Raw genomic sequence first — 20128 nt, 5'->3', positions numbered from 1 at the left:
GGGTCTTCCTCCAGAAGTTCCCAGTTCACCCGCACTACCCGTTTGGGCTTACCAGGTCTGTCCAGAGTCTTCCCCAACCCCTTGATCCAACTCACCACCAGATGGTGATCAGTTGACAGCTCCGCCCCTCTCTTCACCCGAATGTCCAAAACATGTGGCCTCAGATCAGATGATACGATCACAAAATTGAAAATCGATTGGCCTAGGGTGCTCTGGTACCACGTATACTTATGAGCATCCTTCTGTTCGAACGTGGTGTTTGTTATGGCCATTCCATGACTAGCACAGAAGTCCAACAACACACGACCGTTTGGCTTTCGATCAAGGCTTTCGATTAGTTTTGATTAGTGTCTTCATCGTTTCCCACGTGCGCGTTAAAGTCTCCCAGCAAGACTACGGAGACAGTCAGAGTTTTCCCCCCCATAACCCGATGGCGTAGGGAGGCCCTCTCGTCCACCGGGGTGAACTCTAAGCACTTGGGGTGATTTTTCACTATTTTGCAAGAACAATAAGAGAGTTATCTTTAGAACGAGACCAAAATCATGCAGCTGGTGCAAATAGTTGAAGAGAAGTTTTCAATTTACTTTGGGTATGTTGTTTGTAGGTATTTTCGGGTAAATACTCCCACCTCTTAAGAAGATACAACTACTGCTAGACAAACAGGGTGAATACAGGTAAAGTGGGACAATGGGTAATGTGGGGCAGTAAAGCTTCATAGTTTTTATCTTTGTATTTATATACTTCCATTACTGATACTGAGCTCATCCTAAGCGATTATGAGAAGAAACAATGTAGGTTCTGTGGCTATGACATCACTTCCGACATAGCGTTCTGAAGGCCCTGTCACACATATCCGTATGACAGAAATGTATGCCGGCGCATACGAAATATCGGCAATAGGTTGATATAAATTAAGGGTAAGTTGTGATCGTTTGAAGGACGCAGACAAACATTCAAACAAAAGACAACGCCAAATACCCGTGGTTTCCTGGCTCAGGCAGGGAGAGAGAAAGCAACATCGCGGATGCTGGCCTTTTATGGTCCTGAGGTGCGCTGCGCCCAGGTGCTCCAGATCAGACGGACACTGTCATCAGCTCCACTGACACCTTAAAGATATACAACACAGGTTAAGCAGGGGCCGTCACAGAGTCGAAATACGTTCAACTTTTCCACAGCGGTGTTGTAGTTGACGCATACATAACGAATACATAACAAATTATTATACGTATGTCAAATATTGATAGCTTATCACTTACTTATTTAAAACGTATCAGAGCGTCTGGCCAACGGAGCTGGAAAAGTGCCATTTGGTTCACGTCATGCTGATCCTGGAGAACGACTAAAATGCTGAACGCTAGCTGTACTGTAGAAACACGTTTAATAAATTACTCCGTCGTCAGGTATAATCTTAACATAGGGTAGGAATAGGTTATCCACTCGTTATCAATAAATTGGCTGTAGGATTCACAGTCAGCCGACGTAGCCTATATCTAACGTTCCTCTAACGTAGTCACGTAGGTATTCACATACTGTATTTACATAGGTAAATATTCACGTACTGTATTTACGTAGGTAAATATTCAACTACGTATTCCGTATTCACGTATGTCTAACGTCACGTAACGTCTGCATATCTTATGAAGCACACGTCGGGTACGTCCGGTAATTTTGAACATGCTCAAAACATCAGCGTTCAACAACGCACCCCAGCGTAACACAGTGAGCTCTTAACGAATACTACTTATACCTTACCTTATATCAACGTAAACCAGCGTGTTGCCGATATTTTGTATACGCCATATTTTTGTATATCTTATGCATTCGTTGGGCATTCGTCTGATACATTTTGTATTAGGAAGTGATGCGCTATCAATAGGTTAGACATGCGTAACTGTATATGTTCACTTTTCCGATCCGATATGATGAAAAGTTGGACGTATTTGGACTCTGATCAATTTTCGTATGTGCCGGCATACGTTTCTGTCATACGGATATGTGTGACAGGGCCTTGAGGTTAGTAATGTTAAGATTAAAAGAATAAAACAACTGATATATGTATTTGATCATTTTTGTATTGTTATATATTTTGTTAGGCGATGGTGAATCAGTGAATTAAAAAGTGAATCAGACAAATTTATGTTAATCTTTTTGTTTTTATTCATGCGATTTTGACACTGTCCCAGTTTGGCACTAGCGTATTGTTACTCATTCTAATGGGGAGCTGAGTTCTCTTTCTATGTGTCCCTCAACAATAACATACTTAAACCGCTTATATTAAACTAGTATGCAATGCTAATCGCTAGCTAGCTAGTTAGTTAGCATAAAACAAATACAATAACAATATTAAAGATATTATAATTCATTTGCCAACTTCAGATTGACTCACTAATATTAATGATGAGAGTAAATAATGTTTAAAGAGAGTAATCATGTATTTCATGAGTCCAATTTTTTTCATTTAAATGTATATGAATTAAATTAAACGCAATACAAATATTGTGTATTGTGTGCGAACAAGGGAGGGAGGTGGTTAAATCTGCTGTTTACCCGCACCCCTCCTTAAAATAAAAGTGATGTTTATTATCATTATGACCGTTGTTTATATTATAATTGTGCATTTAATTCAGGCCTACGCTTGAACAGCAATGTTTTAAGTGTCCAAGTTTGACAGTAGTGCCTGGATAAATGTGGTTTTGGGTCATGTGTGTTTGAAGAAGAGTCATCCATTCTGTGTTTAATGTTTCTTTTATTTCTTCTATACAGTATAGAACACTCTTAAATCATTTGGAATAGAATATGAAGGGCTAAGACATTTGGATCATAATTAAAATGACACAGAAAGTTATCAGAAAGTGCCCCATTTTACTACTATTCACCCTGTACTGGATTGTGTACAGTAAAAGGACAGTAGACTGTACATGGTCACTGACTGCAGGGTTATTGGAGATAAACTGGACAGCAGCCTCACATGGCGGGTTTGACTGTTCATGTGATGGTGTACCTGTATTATACCTACTAATAGGCTCTACAACAAGGTCGAGTCTGAAACTGTTTATGTCCAGTATGTGAGGGGTCTACAATGATTTTAAGTTGGATCTAATACTCTCTTCTGCATTTCTTACTGTCTGTTGGTGGCCTGTCCAACCCAGAATGTGATACAGTACATGAAGGATGGACAGGTTGAACTTCCCCACCTGCTGCAGGATGTTTTTATCAAATGAGCCTGTGTTGGTCTGCCACTTCAGGTCCTGGGATATACCAGAAACCTGACACCTCCAGATTCCTGTTGAAGAGAGGAGGAAGGATAAGGAGGACGAGGGAAGGAAGGGTGTAAAGGAAGGAGGAGAAGGGAAGTGTAGGGATGTTCCTGAATCTGAATCTGATGCAAACAGTGGTGTTTATTTGTATACAAAAACAATTTGATCTGTACATCACTGTACAGAAGTTCAGTGGAAGTCATCAGGCTTTAATTAAAGGATCAAACTGCTATTATTGAATATTTGGTTTGGACCACCTATTGGTTTCCATTAATTCAGCACAGTGTGAAAGTCAACATGCAGAGACCTGAACCTATGTGTAATTTGTCACTGAACAGTGTTGCATGTTGTGTAACAGCAATTATGCAGAAAACACACATTAAGCAGACATGGACGTGGTTAAGAGGAGAATGTGAGATTTACAGCTTCAGTTGTTTTCTTTTTCATGTCAAGAAACATCATGTCAAGATTATTATACAAACAGTGACGTGTGAGGAGATCAGGTGTATGGATGAAACAGGAGTAAGAGAGGAGCAAAAGAGTTTAGAAAAAGCAAGCGGAGGTGTAAAGGAAGTGGGAGGAGGCAGGAGGACAGGTACAACAAGCTGCATGAAACCTGTAATTATTATCCTACGGAGTTTACTTAGCTCTCTCACGCTCCTTCTTACACACAGTGCAGTGTTTGTATAGACTGACAAGCTGAGAGAGAGAGAGAGAGAGAGAGAGAGAGAGAGAGAGAGAGAGAGAGAGAGAGAGAAAGCGCAAAAGAGATAGAGGGAGGGAGAGAAAAAGAGGGAGGGAAAACAGCCCAGCTAAAAGAGAGAAAACACACACAAGGGTGAGAAAGCCTATGCATAAACACACAGAGAAGGACAGAGAAGAAAAAAAGCATAGAGGGAAATCTAGTCAGACATAGAAATAAGAGAGAGAAAACAGAGGGGGAGGTAAGTGTAAGAGACAGAAGGGTTCTGCTGCTGTGCTGGGATCATGTCTCTTAATGGGAAAGTGGCTCTGGTGACCGGGGGGGCTCAGGGCATTGGGAGAGCAGTGGTTCAGTCACTGCTGCAGAGCTCAGCCAAGGTCAGTACTGCTTCATTTAATGCTTTAAGTTTACATCAAATGTTTAACATATAGCAGATGTTTTTCTGCATGAACAGTTACGTTATCACTTTACAAATGTACCTAAAGTTGTTTTAGTAACTTAGTTATGCCATATAATCTGTGAACAACTCAAACTCTTGTATAACTGACAGACTGTTGTTTCCACTGCTCAAACACTGTCTGCTGTGCTTTTATTGATTTAACTAGAGTCTATTGACTTTAAACTGATACAGCTTACAATACACTTTAATATGAGTGTTTCAATTTCATGGAAATATACGGGAAACATTTTGTCTTCACTGCTTTATCGCATTTTTTATAGTAATCTTTCATTTTCACTGTATTATTGTATTCCTGCTTTCAAAGGTCAGTGCATACGTTGAAACAGGGTCAGCGTTAACATGTCTGAGATAATGATTCTAAAAATAATAGTTTTATACTTTATCATTTATCATCTTTAACATTATACACTGTTTTATAATGTTTTGAGATAAGACTAGTGGCCTTGTTTCTTTTAGACTAGCTGTTAAACAAACACATTTAAATTTCGAAGGCATGAAAGGAAAAGCAAAAAGAGTTTTGAAAGAGGTAAATTAGTTTCTAAGAACTTCCTTTACACCCTGAAAAACACGTCACTAGTTATTTGTGTCGCCTATCTGAGCTGTTCACAGCCACACATGTCAAACCACAGATCGTAATCAGACGTAAGCAGAAGTAAGCAGAAGTAAGCAGCATACTTTACATTTGATCTCCTTTTGTCTAGTTAAAGCCTAACTTCCTCCACCTCTGCTGTTTGTCTGTGTGTGTGAATTTAAAAAGTCCAACTAATAAACAGAGTTTGGTCCTTCAGGTGGCCGTGGTCGACCTGAACAAGACATGTGGTGAAGAGAGCAAGGCGCAGCTGGACGCAGAGTTTGGAGAGGGCAACTGCAACTTTATTCCATGTGATGTTTCCAATGGAGATGCACTGAGAGGTAATACTGTCTACAGGACTGTAAGAAGAGAGATAACAACTGACACCAATGCCCTTACATCCCTTACTAAAACTTTAGAGATAAGCACACAAACACATTCAGTTATCCAGGCCTTTGCGTAATGTCATAGCCACTTATTATGCCTCTTTATGCAGCCTGCAGAATATGATCACGAGAGTTCACTGTATGCTTTGTGAGGTGACACATGCATTCAGCAGGCTCAGGCAAACAGACTGACATTTGTGAAAACAGCCAGTTGTGCTCACTGAGGTGTGTTTCACCAGCAGGCTGCACTCTCAGCTCCACATGTACATAATACTGCTCTGTTGTTTTGCTCTTCACTTACCTTGTCCTTTTCTGCTCGTGTCAGTGCTGCTGTGTACATGTGAGTGTGGGCGTGTCAGGGTGAGAAAGAGAAGAAGCAGAGAATTAAAGTGTGTAAGTGAGTAAGTGTCTTAGAGTGAGTGAGAGAGCGAGAGAGAGGAACAAGGTTTCATTGTCTGACATTGAAAAAGTAAATCCCTTCCGGCTATGGGCTGTGGAATGCTGTTTGGTGTTGCTCCTGACTGTGTGATAGTACTGCTGTTGATGTGGACACACAGTGTAATCCTGCACAGAGCCCATGACATACATACCATAAGCAGGTATGTTTATTTCTAATTGCGGGGTGTCCAAGTGTAGAATGTGGCAGGTGATGACACATGCTGCAGGTTCAGCCATCTAAGGTTTCTCCATACCTGTCAACATTGGAATTTCAAAATAAGGGACATTTTTTGGCAGACTCCGCCCATATTTTAACAGCTCTCAGCCACCCAGCCCCTACCCATGTAATGTAAATGTAAACACATAAGGGACGGGTATATACATTCAGGAAATACATGTTTATTTAAAGTATGTATTACTTGTACAGACATGTTTATAAAATGTATGTATTTTATTTATTAGTTATTATCATCAATTTATTTGATGATTGATGAGTTGTGTGGCTTTTGTTTTCCCTGAAGAGGACTTCCTTGCGATGGCAGAGTCGGGAAACATGTCCGCTCCATTGCGACTGAAATCATTGCAGAAGCTGAAGGCTACATTATTTTTGGCGCAAAGCATTGACATCTTTCCCTCAGCTTTGGTCACTTGGTCTGCCTCCGACACAGTTCTTGTCACACATGAAGTCATTGACAGTGTATGTTTGTGCCTCTTGGCGTGCTTGTGCTTGGACGATTCTTCATGCTGGCGAACATCGCTTATTCCGCCGTGTGCGATGCTAACATCTGAATGGCACACTTTACAAAAAGCACAAGTTTGCCCAACTCTGCTTTTAATAAATAAGGAAAGGTCTCCTCTCATTTGGCAGGTACTTGCATAAAGTGTTAACTTGTGTGGCAGGTACTTGCATAAAGTGTTAACAGGTACAACTGCGTCTCCATCTATCTCCCGTTCACTGTGACTATCATCCATATGCTTTCGTCTTCTTCTGTGTTATTGTTCCTGTTTTCTTCTTCTGTGTGTTTACTGGCGGATAACGTTTTTCAGCTAAAGTTAAACATAATACTGCCACCTGCTTTACCGGAGGCCACTGTACACTTTTTAAAATTAGGCCTTTTTTTTTTTAAAGGTTAAAAATACGGGATAATTACGGGAAAATATTTAAACGGGAGGAAAACGGGATAGAAGTAAAAATACGGGATAATCCAGGGAAAAACGGGAGGGTTGACAGGTATGGGTTTCTCCCTTCAGCTGTTTATCCGACCACTTCTGTCTGCTAACACAGGAATGTAAACAGCCTGGAGGAAGGAGTGGCACAGAGGACCAGAGTGCACTGTAATTGAGTTAATGACACCTGTATGTGTATAAACATCATGGTAATGAAGCTGAGTTTCTGTCATGGCATACACTAGGTGCCAACTTCTGCAAGTGTCCCTCTTTCTAGAACAATCATACATTATTGTCTTAAGTCCTTCACTGATGGCTTTTTGTTTCTTTGGAATAGATGCATTTCAGAGAACAGTGGAGCAGTTTGGTCGTCTGGACATCGTTATCAACAACGCTGGCATCAACAATGAAAAGAACTGGGAGAAGACCATACAAGTCAACCTGGTAAGATGAAGAGATGAAGACTTGGTCAGGTCAAGTCTCATATTTACATAGCCCAAAATAATAAATCACAAATTTGTGATTTGTAAGCTTCTCAATCTGTTTAACATAGAACACCCTCTATCCTCAGGTCCTCAAATGTGTGGGAGAGCTGTTCCTACATCTTCCACTCTCTACTTTGTATGAGGCTCTCATCAGAAAGTCAGAAAAATGTTTGGGTAATAAAACCCTTTCTCAAGAGAGGGTGCCAGGGTGTAATGACTGGGTGCTGTTAGTGTTGGACTTGGAGAAGGTCTATCTGCAGCTAGCCATATTAGACATACTATGCTCCATTACAGGGTTGCTTTCTTTTAAGGAGTGACTCCTTGATCTGAAGAAGCCTTCAGAATGGAGAATGTGTGCCATAAACTCAACAGCCAGCAGGACCTTAGACATTAACTCTAAATATGTGATCAAATGAGATACAAAAATATTTACTAATAAGAAAAAAGAAATCTCTTTGACTATCACTGTTATTGTTTTGTTTTTTACAAACATTTTGTTGTACAGAGCTAAAGGTTGTTACAAGATAAATAAAAATGTGAACACATACAGTATCTGTACTGCTTTTAGAGGAAGACATTCCTCCTCATCAAAAGACGTTATCAGCTGTCGCTCCCTCAGGGCTCTATCTTATATTTCATCTTTTTTCCTTGTGCGTGCTCTCTTGTTTATATTATGCATAGTTTAGTCTTCCTCATTCTGATAGTCTGATATAGAGGGTTTTTACACGGACAGTATTCTGTTCATGCGTTTGAGCATGTAAATACCATCGTAATTTCAGCCCTTATCCTGTTTGTGAGAAACCCGCTAACATCTAAACACCTCATCCCTATAATTAAGTGCAGCCGACCAATTGCGCAGGCACGGCTTCAGCCAAGTGATGTAACACAAACAAAACAACGGCGGGAGCAAAAATGTCTCACTTCTTGAGAGCCGAATAAACATAATTTTGTCTTTCAGTTTAAAAAAAACCTGGTGAACTATGAACTATAAATATACTTATCAGTGGGTTCACATATTTTTTTACTTTCAGTTTCACTTCCTGCACATGTGCTATACTTGCCTGTTGTTAATATTACCACTGTAACCATGTTGTCTCTTCATCTTTACAGACCTCTGTGATTAAAGGGACATACTTAGCACTGGAACACATGAGTAAAGAGTACGGCAAGGAAGGAGGCACCATTATCAATGTATCCTCTATGGCAGGTAACACACGCGCACACACACACACAAACACAGGTGCATGCACAGATTAATTAAACTGCTCAAAAATATTTTTTGATTATGATTCACAATAAAATCAACCTTGTTTGACAATTCAGCACAGATTTGACTTTGGTCCAGCTGATTATATAACATTGTTCTGACTAGTCAAACTTTTTTGGGAACCAAAACTTAAGTCTTTAAAAAATAAAAGTCTTACATGTTTTCTGAATAATTTATTAGCAGTTTTTTAAAAAGCAAGTTGTTTTAAAAATTTGCTATTTGACTCTGCAGATATATAGATCTTAGTAATGTATGCAAAACATTACCAAGGGAGATGAGACAGAGACGATAACTGTAAAGGCCATTTGAACCTTTCATGCTTCAATTTAATTTATAATGAAGAGATCAAACTAACATGCACATCAAACAACTGCATGGAGGCACCTAAAAATAAGGCCAACTAAGAAACCAAGTGATGGATTGTTTGTAGTGGATTATAGATCAGGAATGCCTAAAGAAATTCATTAACCTCTTAGAAGGTGGGCGAATTTACCCAAAAATACCTACAAATGACATACCCAAAGTAAATTGAAAACTGCTCTTCAAACATTTGCACCAGCTGCATGATTTTGGGCTCATTCAAAAGATAACTCTCTATTGTTCTTGCAAAACAGTGAATACTCACTCCAAGTGCTTCTGGCACTGAGTAATAGTGGTCTGAATATACTGAATTTGAAGAAAATACACTCCGCCAGAATTTCTTTGTTGAAAAAGATGCCTGAAGATGGGTATAGCTGGTAGTCCCAAGTTGAAATACACAATAGAAACATAGAACCAAGTGTTATCAAGTTCACCAACAAATTTCAGATAAAAAGGGATAAAAACTTAATTTATTAGACAGGTTTATCTAAGAGTAACACCAGGTGTACACCAACTGTGCAATATGTACATGTACTGTACATATATTTATTAATAAATATAATTTTTTTTTATTTATAACTATTATATACCCATATTCCCTGTTAGTAGTAATCACACAGAGTAAGTGAAGTATAAAGATATTTTTTTCTAATATCTTTGGTTTTTTTGGGGTTTTTTCTGTACAATAAATATTTTGGAAATAAATTTTATTTTGAAAAAACAAACCAAGTGAAGTGACGCATCTAACGAAAGAGGCGCTCGTTTTCTATATGATGCACACGCCACCAGCACTCTGAGCTGGTCCAGGGTCAGTCTGTAACAAAAGTGGGTGGGCACTTTCTTATCAAGTTGACACTCATTGGCTCATGAAGGTTGTAAAAAACCCATCCAAACTCCGATTGGCTCAAATAAAGTGTCATTCTAATGCTGAGAGCCCGCGCTAAAACCAGGACGTGTCTGAACCGGGATGAGCGCACAAGATATTAAGTTATGACTGTTTATGATCACACAATGTAAAAATCGATCAGCTGATTTCACAGATTACAACACCTGTTCATGGAATTTTATCGATGTGACGATGTTCACAGTGGATATCTTTTTACCGGAAACGAACGTGTGGACATCTGGCATAGCGTCTTTTTCAAAATATTGCTGAAAAGAGGATATTTATGAGGCTTTATAGGTAAATGGGCTCAAAGTTATGATTTTGAGTGTACTTGCTAGTTTGAGGAGCTGATTGTACTGTTGTGATTTTCATCTCCATATTAAAATAAACAAGATTTTAAGCTTTCCAAAAATATTAAAAAAAATCAAAAATGTACATGTACATGCGCAATAAATCAAACTTCAATCACATAAACTATTTGGATTTGTCAGGGTCTGTTGGGGTGATAGGCTCAGGTGCAGAGACAGACACAGGCTTGGAGTGAGTCAGAAAAGTCTTTACTTTTAGAACAGGTGGCAGGACAAAACTCAAAATACATCCAGACAACTAACAGGTAAAGTCTGGGCAAAAACAGGATCAACAGAGGATATCCGAAAAGCAGGCAGCAAAAGGATCTCAAGAACTAAAGAGTAAAAATGCAGTTAACTCAGGAACTCGAGACACAAAAACAGACACTTCAAGAGACGACTCAAAAACTCACAAACTTGGCCTCCGGCAACAATTCAAGACTCAGCAATGAACAGAAGAAAACAGGCAGCTTATAAAGGCTAGCAAACAAGGAACAGGTGCAACCAATGAAACAATAAAGACAAGCACATGACACACAGAAATGAACGGTGGCGACCCCACATGGTCCAAAGAGGAACTGCAGTCCAAAAACCCTGACAGGATTGTCTTCTGCACCCAAAGCATGACAATGTTACAGGAAGACCGGTGACAGTACAGTTACTGTTGATCTGTTACACCACAGCATCTACACAGATATGTGGATATCAAGACAACAGGATTGATCTACCTGCGTGGAAATAAATTCCACAAAGTCCTTATTTGAAAGTAAACGGTTATTGAAATGCCATGGCGCACATTTCTATAAAATCCTATCCTATAAAATGTATATTCATAGTGACATGGTGAGAAATAACTATTGCATTATGTGAAATTGATTTTACAGATGGTAGAATTATATTATCTACAAGAAAATAATCTATACGAATAAAAGTGTGATGTACATTTTATTTTATTTTTATATTTCTTTCCCGAGGGATTGAAAAAATGCCAGTGGTCAGATATAGCAAATTGTTCTTTGAAGGACTGATTCACCTTAGCAGACCTCGAAGGCATACAACTTCGGGTAGAGGAGCGGCCCAGTTTAGGATCCAGCCAACAGTTGAAATCCCCTCCTAAAATAAGGAAATGTGAGGATATATCCGGTAGAGTGGAGAATTAATTTTTAAAAAGCCATCATCATCCCAGTTTGGGCCATATATATTGACAAGAAGCACTGGAGTGTTATGCAATTTACCACTAACAATTTAGTACCTCCCATGTGGGTCTGCAATCACATTTGAACACACAAAATGCAGTCCAAGTAAAGGTAAACAATCGAGTGTAAGCCAGGAGCCAGCACTGCTAGCTACTAGCTCACTTCACATACCACCTGGATTGACTGCTTTCTTGAGGTTTTTGTTGATAAAGTAATTTGCAGTAACAGTATCTTTGAACCGGTGTGTGTTTCCGCTCGACAGCGTGATTCTGAGCACTGCCGGATACAGCAGCACAAACTTGATGCCCGGACATGAGTGGAGCTGACGCTTGCCAACATTGACAAAAGCAGCCCGCTTTTTAGCAACAGTAGAGATGTAGTCAGCAATGATGGAAATCTTCTTACCCCGGTAGAGGAGAAGAGAGAGTTCTCTGGCCTGACATAGAATCTCATTGCGAATGTGGAAGTAGTGTACTCTAACGACAAATGGCCGGTGTGCATCTCCCTCTTTGGGCTTGTCCCGCAGCGTGCAATGGGCTCGATCTAGCAGGGGCTTCTCATCCAGTCGAAGTATTTCCTCTAGTAGTTTGGCAATAAACACAGTAGGACGAGGCCCTTCCAATCCCTCCGGTAGACCCACCAACCCACCAAGATCTCCTGGATCTCCCCTCCAGGTCCTCGCACCGGTCATCCAGGTGTTAAGCTTGAGCCGTCAGCTTGCTAGCTACAGCCTCCAACGCCGTTATTCGGCCACTATGATCTGTAGCTGCTAACTCAAGCTCTAGCATAGTTTGCTCGTGTTGCTCAACCTTCTCTTGCAATGGCCCTATCGACTCTTTTAATTATTTCCAGACAGAGGAAATCTTGGAACGGAGACTGGAAGACAAAGCGTCAATTTTCCCAAAAATGTAAGCTTTCAGGGAGTTCATCATAGTTTGCAGAAGTTCGGCATCGAGTACATGAGCTTCAATCAGCGCTAGCCTGCTCAGGTAGAGGCGAGAGTTTGTTGCGGCCTCCTCTCGCTGGTTCAGATTTTTGACGAGTAGAAGATATTTTTGGACGTATTGGTTTATAAAATTCACATACAATGAATCTTAAGTATATGTTCTATGTTTTCCAACTATGAATAAGCAGAATCGTGCCGTGATTGAGCAGCGGGGAAACACGTCTTACATCTTTGGCGCCCCTCGTGTCCCGAGCTCTCTTCTTTCTCACTCCACTCTCCCCACATTTGTTTTCATTTTAAAACTTGTTGTCAACTTGAATGTCTCAGATTGCAATCTAAAAGGACTGCATGGTGGCAGTGCAGTTTGATGCTGATGTACAATTTAATGTTGCGTAACTATGGACGCATAATGCAGTCTAAAGCTCCACTAATTCCCCTCCTACACAGCAGGTTAACTGAGAACATCACTGAATGACAAAACCAGAGTGGGTTAATCTCTAACTGCACTGTAAAATTTGGATTATGTAATACTGAGTTCTGAGGAAGACAGACTGAAGGGTAACAACATGGCATGAGTGTCAAACCCACTACTCCCTAAACATTCTCCTTTCTGAGAAAAACAGGGATTTATTTATGTCAAAATGTCACAGGTGATTAATTTCTCCAAAGAAATTCTCTGGAAGCATGAAAACAGTTCCTCCCTCTCCTTAAGTGTGTGTGTTATGCGGGAAACATTCAAAACAAAAACAACCATGACATCTATTGTAAGTGAAACTACTGGATCTGGATCATTCTGCACCTCGGTCTCATGGAAAAGCACACACAAAATCTTCTCTTTATCTGTGTTTTGCTCTCGACATACCACACCCTCACTCACACACAAACACACATTTTAAAAGGTCATTCCTGCTATTTGTTGGTCTTATATTGTCCTTATGGATCAATACTTATTTTTGAAACTCAAACAAAATCCCCTACAAGAAGTCATTCTGAGGAGGCACCAAGCTACATAATACATACTACCATGAATCAAAGAAGATAACCACGACCTTTTGTGGTGACTGGAAGCAGTTAGTTATTAGTTAGTGGAAATACTGGAAATGTCACTAGATTTCTCCCCTCGTGAAAAAATAACATGTTTTTCTTAATTCACAAAATGAGTGCAGCTGTTAGTTCTCAGTACCTCAGTCCTGTTTGGTTAGACTCCAGACACACAAAGCCTGATTATACTCGCCAAGTAACATTACCACTGGGACCTGGAATGTTGCGAAACTTTCTAGGATCCAAAGTTAGCATTTAAAAAACATTTTCCCACCTGGATAATTTTTCCTTTTTCTTGCTGTGTCTTTCTCCAGGGAGCATCTGCTCTGAGCTGGTGTTGGTTTGGGATCAAGGATCCTCCAACAAGCAGACAATGTGCTGGTACTGTTATACCCTTGTTGTTCATTAGATCATGTTTGTGTGTGGAAGCTGTTCCTCCTAAATGTGTTTGGAACTTATTCTTAAGGATCATGTGATCTGTATGCAGCTCAGAATATCAAGGCGAACCCTCATCAGTCTTTGGTTTTCAAAGCATTCTTATCTCTGACACTGCACTGACTAGAGAACATCCTGAGATGTAGCACCACAGTCCACAGCTTATGTTTCTGTGCAATCATTGATACACTCAGTCAATGCTGCTTGAATAGAACTTTCTGTTAGCTAGCCTTCTGCATATTATAAACTAGACTGTTGTTGGAGCCTGTCCAACTATAAACAGAGATTTAAGATAAAAGGCATGCAGTTGACTGAAGCATCAAATGAGACAGATAGAGGCTATTGCAGTGGTCATCAACTGGCTGTGTAGTAGACAGATATGTATTCAGTCTATGGCAGTTGCATCAATCCATGACATTGAGAGACAGACACCTGTCCACCTGTTGAATGTATTTCCTGTTAGCTCTGTTTTGATCTACTCTGCTAAATGTTTGTCAGTGTTGTTAGTGTACCGTGTGTTGTTCAGCTGGCTGCTGCTGCTGCTGCTGAAAATGAGGTTGATGTGCATTTTAACTTATGTGGGTAACATAATTATAGACTGTTGGAAATAGTTTACTTTTCAAATAGACATTTCTATGCTTGACTGTGCTCTGTCTGTCGTTTAGTCTAATTATTTGTTGTTCTTGTGGTGAGTAAATTAGAAATAGTTTGGTTCATTAAGTGGCAATTTACCAGTGAAAATGTAAACTAAAAGTCTAACGTTAAAGATACACTGAGTTAACATTAAAGCCAGTTAGCTTATGCTACTAGCTCATTTATATTACTATACTGACGTTACCCCAAAGCTATTTCAATATTGTTTTTGCTTCGTGGTAAAAGTTACCAAATAGTGGTAAAAAAAGAAAGTGTGACGTTACCTTCAGCAGAGACGTTTCTCTTCATTAGCCGATGCAGGCGGGCGGGCTGGGTTAGTAAATTGAGCCAGTATTTTTTAGGGTGCACTTAAGCTGAGCTTTGTGCAGTATATTAAGAATGAAGGTTTTTTTCTGTTAGGTTCAGCTGAATTCATCAGCATATGTTTTGAGTTTTCATGTTTTCTGTATGTTTTAATAACATTCCAGAGGATGATCTTGGTTCTTGTAACAGGACACATCATCTAGTAGATCTAGAACAGCCTCAAGCAACAGCAGACACATAGTAATCATTTGTAACTCATCTCACTAGTGATAACATCAATGTGTGTGTGTGTGTGTGTGTGTGTGTGTGTGTGTGTGTGTGTGTGTGTGTGTGTGTGTGAGTGTGTGTGTGTGAGTGTGTGTGTGTGTGTGTGTGTGTGTGTGTGTGTGTGTGTGTGTGTGTGTACTTCCCATTCCCATTACAAGCACAGACTTGTCCAAACATGGTCAAGCATATTGTTTTGGGTGAAAAGAATGTGTGCATGTGTGTTAATGTGTGTGTGTTTTAAATTATGTCCATTATCAGACTCTTTTAAATGTGGATTCAGACCATATGAGACTGTTTGAGCTTATATTCCTGTTTGTTTTGCATTAATTACACCAGCTGTAAAATAGTTCATATCGTCAGTATTGTACGTTGTGGCTTTGATTTGACTTTAGATGCATTTTGTGGTTGCATATATTAAAATTAGAAAGCTGTTTGCATTATTTTGTTAACCACTTGGGGTTCCTGTAATGAGGAAATGTATCTTTGTTTATTATTACTTATTTACTACTTACTATTATTTACAACAACTTAATTTCAGTCACTCTAAGAGTTTCTTGACCTCAAAGCACTCTCCTCTCCCCCCGGCGCATTACTACAGCTCCTAACAATTGTTTATTTAGCTGTTTGAGAGGATGAACAGCTGCATTTAATTATCATCATGGCTAAATAAGGCCCAAATTTACAGAAGGTGGGTAATGGCAAGCACTGACAGATGACGAGTGGCCCATTTGATGATACATTTTCAGGGACATGGTTATTTGAAAGCTGAGAACTACATTAAAAATGAAGAATATCCTAGCAACAAATTAATTTTAAAGCACTACCCATCACTTAAAGTGAACCTATGTTGGTTATAATGATAAGTTGTTGTTCAGAAGCAGATGCAGCTGTGGTTGGGAACAGCCCTGATGTGTTCCTTCAAAGAACGAACACCTTTACCTTTACTTTACTTACATGATCTGCATCTTTAAAATTCACGCTTAATGGGGAGAAGCTTATCACCAAATTAAATTCTGCTCATTCATGAAAACAGGGTCACTGATTGTTCTTTACTTTGCATAGCTGCTAATAACATGTTTGTTACCTTTTTCTCATCTTGTTCTATATGATTCAGCCTTCCTGCATTCTCCTCATCAGCCTGTCTACACTGCTACTAAACATGGAGTCATTGGCTTCACTAGAGCTATGGCGGTAAGACAGATGCACACACACAGTAAATATGACTATATAATATAAGGTTATCTTTAGCTTTTGTAGAATGGGATGACCTCCAGGCAACTCAAAGCTCAGCCGCTCATATCTCATGTTCTTGCAGGATGCGTCCTCTCAGGGCGACTACGGAGTTCGTATCAACGTCCTGTGTCCGGCTTTCGTCGACACTCCTCTGCTGCACTCAGTGGAGCATGAGGACAACATGGGAAAGTTTGTCAAGTTTAAGGATGATTTCAAACGCAGCATGAACAAGTTTGGAGTTTTACAGTAAGTTAACTCACACACGTGTCTTTGATGGTTTACATAATTAAAATGCTGCTGCTTTGTAAGTTGGATGCTTTCAACTGATCAGTTTCACACTCTGTGAATTTATTGGTGAGATATGTAAATGAATACTAGCTTCCTGCAGCTTTTTGAGCATTAATGTACAGTTTTTATACTGTTTATATTGTTTATATTGAGAGAGCGAAGGTTTTAAATGTTTTGGAGTATTAGGTATTTATTGTCTTGTCAATCTGTGTATTGATTCAACATGATCAAGTTTGGCACAGGGCGTCTAAGTACAGATCATCTCTAAAACATATACATAAGATTGATTAATGTTTAGCATGAGCAAATGAGAATGTTTGGATACAATGGACCTCAGTTCATTGGATGACAGACTGCATATAAAGATGGACAACATGACAGCGGCCTAACAGCCAATACATCTCGATCGCCCGCTGTATAAGTCATTAGCCCCCTCCATGGGACATGGGCCACACTAGGTACAGTGCAGTAAAGTACACGTCAAATACATTTTTCCCAAAGAAAGTTTAATTGATGTCATTTTAGGTTGTTCTTATCACGCTGATGATCCATTTTTCTGATAAGTTTGTTTATAATGAGTTATTTGATGCTATGATTGACATCTGTGATTGACATCTGTGATTGACAGCTGTGATTGACATCTGTGATTGACATCTGTGATTGACAGCCTTTCTGAGTAAAGTTTTAGTCACGGAGCAGGAGGCTCGTAGAGTAGTGAGGAATGTCAAGAACGGTCTGCACTATGCTCTGTGTCCAACCTCGCAGTGAACAAAGAGCAAATTGATCAAATGTATACAGTATACTATTAATGAAACAGGGATCAAACTGATCATTTAAGTAAAATAGCAATAACTAAATTATTATTTTTTTATTTTTTTATTATTTCAATAATAAATATCATATCAAATATAAGTTAGCAAATAAGCTAAATGTGACTGAATGTACCGATAGATTAAACGATGAAATAAGACGTTTTGTTTTTTCAAGAAGTGAAAATGTTTAAAATAAGCAGTTTGTCAGTTTAGTTATGTTGTGCCAGTACAGTACATGCTAGTATGATATACTGTGTGTAATAACTCAAGAACAGTATAGTTCTTGATAGTTCATATTCAGCACATGTGCTCTGGTTTTGTCAGAATAATGTAACTTCTTATTTCTTTATTGATTGTGTTATGTGAAGACAAGTAAAAGGAATGATTAGACTGATTGTGTTGAGTACTGAGTACTGAGTTATGTATTTCAGTCAGCGTACGTTCAACAAACTGTTGAGCTGTGCTGACAAATTGCTCTTTCTACTTAGGATGTCAGATCTGCTGATTTCCTGTCTGTGAAATGATTGCCATTTGGCTCTTTCCAAACAACTACAGTTAAAATGTGTGGTCTTGAAAACATTCAGTTCCACTCAGCTTGTTTCTGGTCGTTTTTCTGTCTGTGTTCTGATTACATTCTTATTTCACACAAGTGGCCCAGAGTCCACTTGGCAGGTGAAAGATACTTTAGCTTTCATGAAACCTGACAAGTGTTTATTTGGAGCCGTTCTAAGTGGGACTGAACCACAGCACAGACATAAATGATCTTGAGCTACACATAACAGGACAGCTATGAAAGAATCAAATTAAATATGTGCCAAGACCCTCCATCACTTCACTACGGGGTTCATTACTGCCAGTTGTCAATGTTCCATATATGACCTAACTGCATTTATTAGCTCAGAGGGAAGTGTTTAGTGTCAGAGGAAGTTGAGGTTATATGACTTCCTGGTCCTAAACACACACAAACACACACAGGAAATACATCACGTGTGTGTGTGTGTGTGTGTGTGTGTGTGTGTGTGTGTGTGTGTGTGTGTGTGTGTGTGTGTGTGTGTGTGTGTGTGTGTGTGTGTTTCTCTTCTCCATCTGTAATCTCATCTAATGCTCCATTTCCTCTGCGTGTGTATCTCCAGACCTGCGTTGATAGCGGAGGGCATGATGAGGTTGATTGTGGACTCCACTCTGAACGGAGCGGTGATGAAGATCACATGCTCCAAGGGAATCCACTTCCACACCTATGAACCCATGTCTGCTTGAGCCTTGACATACTGGACTCTTCGCTGCTGCAGAGGAGAACAATACAGCGTTTTATCCTGTCTGAATGCAACACACCAGGAACTGGTTCAGGACAATCATTTGGATTCTACAGGAAAAACTGACCTGAGTAAAGCCTGATAGTGTATATCGGCCTACAAGTCTGTCTGATTTTAATAATCATGTTAATAATATGATAATAATGATAGTAATTGAGTCCAGTGTTTTCAATGCTAGCCAAGATACAAACCTTTGGAAAACCAAAGTTGTATATCCCTCTATCAATTAGAGGGAGTCATTGACATGCAGACACAAGTGATTATGCAGCTTAATTGATATACAGTATATATTTAAGCAATAGCTGACGACAGGCCGTGGTATATGGTCATTATATCACAGTTAAGGGGCGTGGTACATCCCCCTTAACTGTGATATAATGACCATATATCACGGTCTGAAGTGAGCTATTGCTTTTATAAAACGGTTACCAAGTGTGGCAATATGAGAAATAATAAGAAAAATACACACTCCAATTTAAATAGTTTTTATTATTAAATAAAGATGTTCAAAATAAAATAGTCCCTCCGTTGCCTTCTGCACAAAACATAGTGCGAGGTGGTTGCTATGCAACAACACTAACAGCTAGCGAACATATTAGACAGACAACATTGATCGATTATTTGGCTATTTATTTACATTACATTAGTATGTTGCTGTTTATCAATCCACTCCTCCATAGTAAAACTTTGTAAGTTTGTTTCTTAACGGACGTAATTTAACAGCTGTAACGGTTGTAGCTTTTTCTCAGACGTGGAGGGATACTGACTTGTTGTGAAAAGTTATTATAATTCTACCTGTGATATACGCTCATTATACCACGGCTAAGAACCAATCGCTTGATTTGACATGTCTGTTTTATAAATATATATATATTCTGTATATACATAAGTTTTGATATTGAAGATATGGGACTCATTTATTGATATCCTTTAATGAAACTAAGACTACGTCTTTAGTCTGAGGGCTGAAACAGACAAATTGAATCGGTTTACTTGGACAGCTCAGGGGACAGAACATTCACATCAACAGTAATCCTCTGAGGACCATGAATGTCCATATTATATTATATTATTATTGTCATTGTTATTAATATTATTATTAGTATTATCATTATATTGATTTTATGGCCAGTAGTTGCTGAGATATCTTACTGTGATTATGATGCCATTTGACTGATTACTGTTTACTAAAGAGATGATCCGTGTATAATTAGTGGGACACCCTTATTGTACATGGACCCTAATTACGCATGTTCCTAAGATGCACACATTGTTCTAAAACAGTTGCTATTATTATTAGTATCTCGCTCTAT

The 20128-nt window shown here is 39.2% G+C and overlaps 1 protein-coding gene across 1 annotated transcript; it reads left to right on the top strand.

Moving 5' to 3' along the window:
* The first annotated feature begins 4088 nt into the window (after positions 1 to 4088).
* Positions 4089 to 19174, top strand: hpgd (15-hydroxyprostaglandin dehydrogenase). The gene is made up of 7 exons (XM_029436075.1): positions 4089 to 4337; positions 5209 to 5332; positions 7320 to 7426; positions 8578 to 8674; positions 16284 to 16360; positions 16485 to 16648; positions 18636 to 19174. Exons 1-7 carry the CDS (start codon positions 4245 to 4247, stop codon positions 18757 to 18759), a joined length of 786 nt encoding a protein of 261 aa, XP_029291935.1. The 5' UTR covers positions 4089 to 4244; the 3' UTR covers positions 18760 to 19174.
* The last annotated feature ends 954 nt before the right edge of the window (positions 19175 to 20128 follow it).

The sequence above is a fragment of the Cottoperca gobio genome, chromosome 1 (genome assembly GCF_900634415.1).
Source record: "Cottoperca gobio chromosome 1, fCotGob3.1, whole genome shotgun sequence".
In the NCBI taxonomy this organism is placed as follows: Eukaryota; Metazoa; Chordata; class Actinopteri; order Perciformes; family Bovichtidae; genus Cottoperca; species Cottoperca gobio.
This window is presented reverse-complemented; position numbering and strand designations above follow the sequence as displayed.

Excerpts from the sequence above, each read along its gene's own strand:
- hpgd (XM_029436075.1), top strand. The coding sequence starts at position 4,245 with ATGTCTCTTAATGGGAAAGTGGCTCTGGTGACCGGGGGGGCTCAGGGC. Across the intron at positions 4,338-5,208 it reads TGCTGCAGAGCTCAGCCAAG|GTGGCCGTGGTCGACCTGAA; the intron begins GTCAGTACTGCT and ends TTGGTCCTTCAG. Across the intron at positions 16,649-18,635 it reads AACAAGTTTGGAGTTTTACA|ACCTGCGTTGATAGCGGAGG; the intron begins GTAAGTTAACTC and ends GTGTATCTCCAG.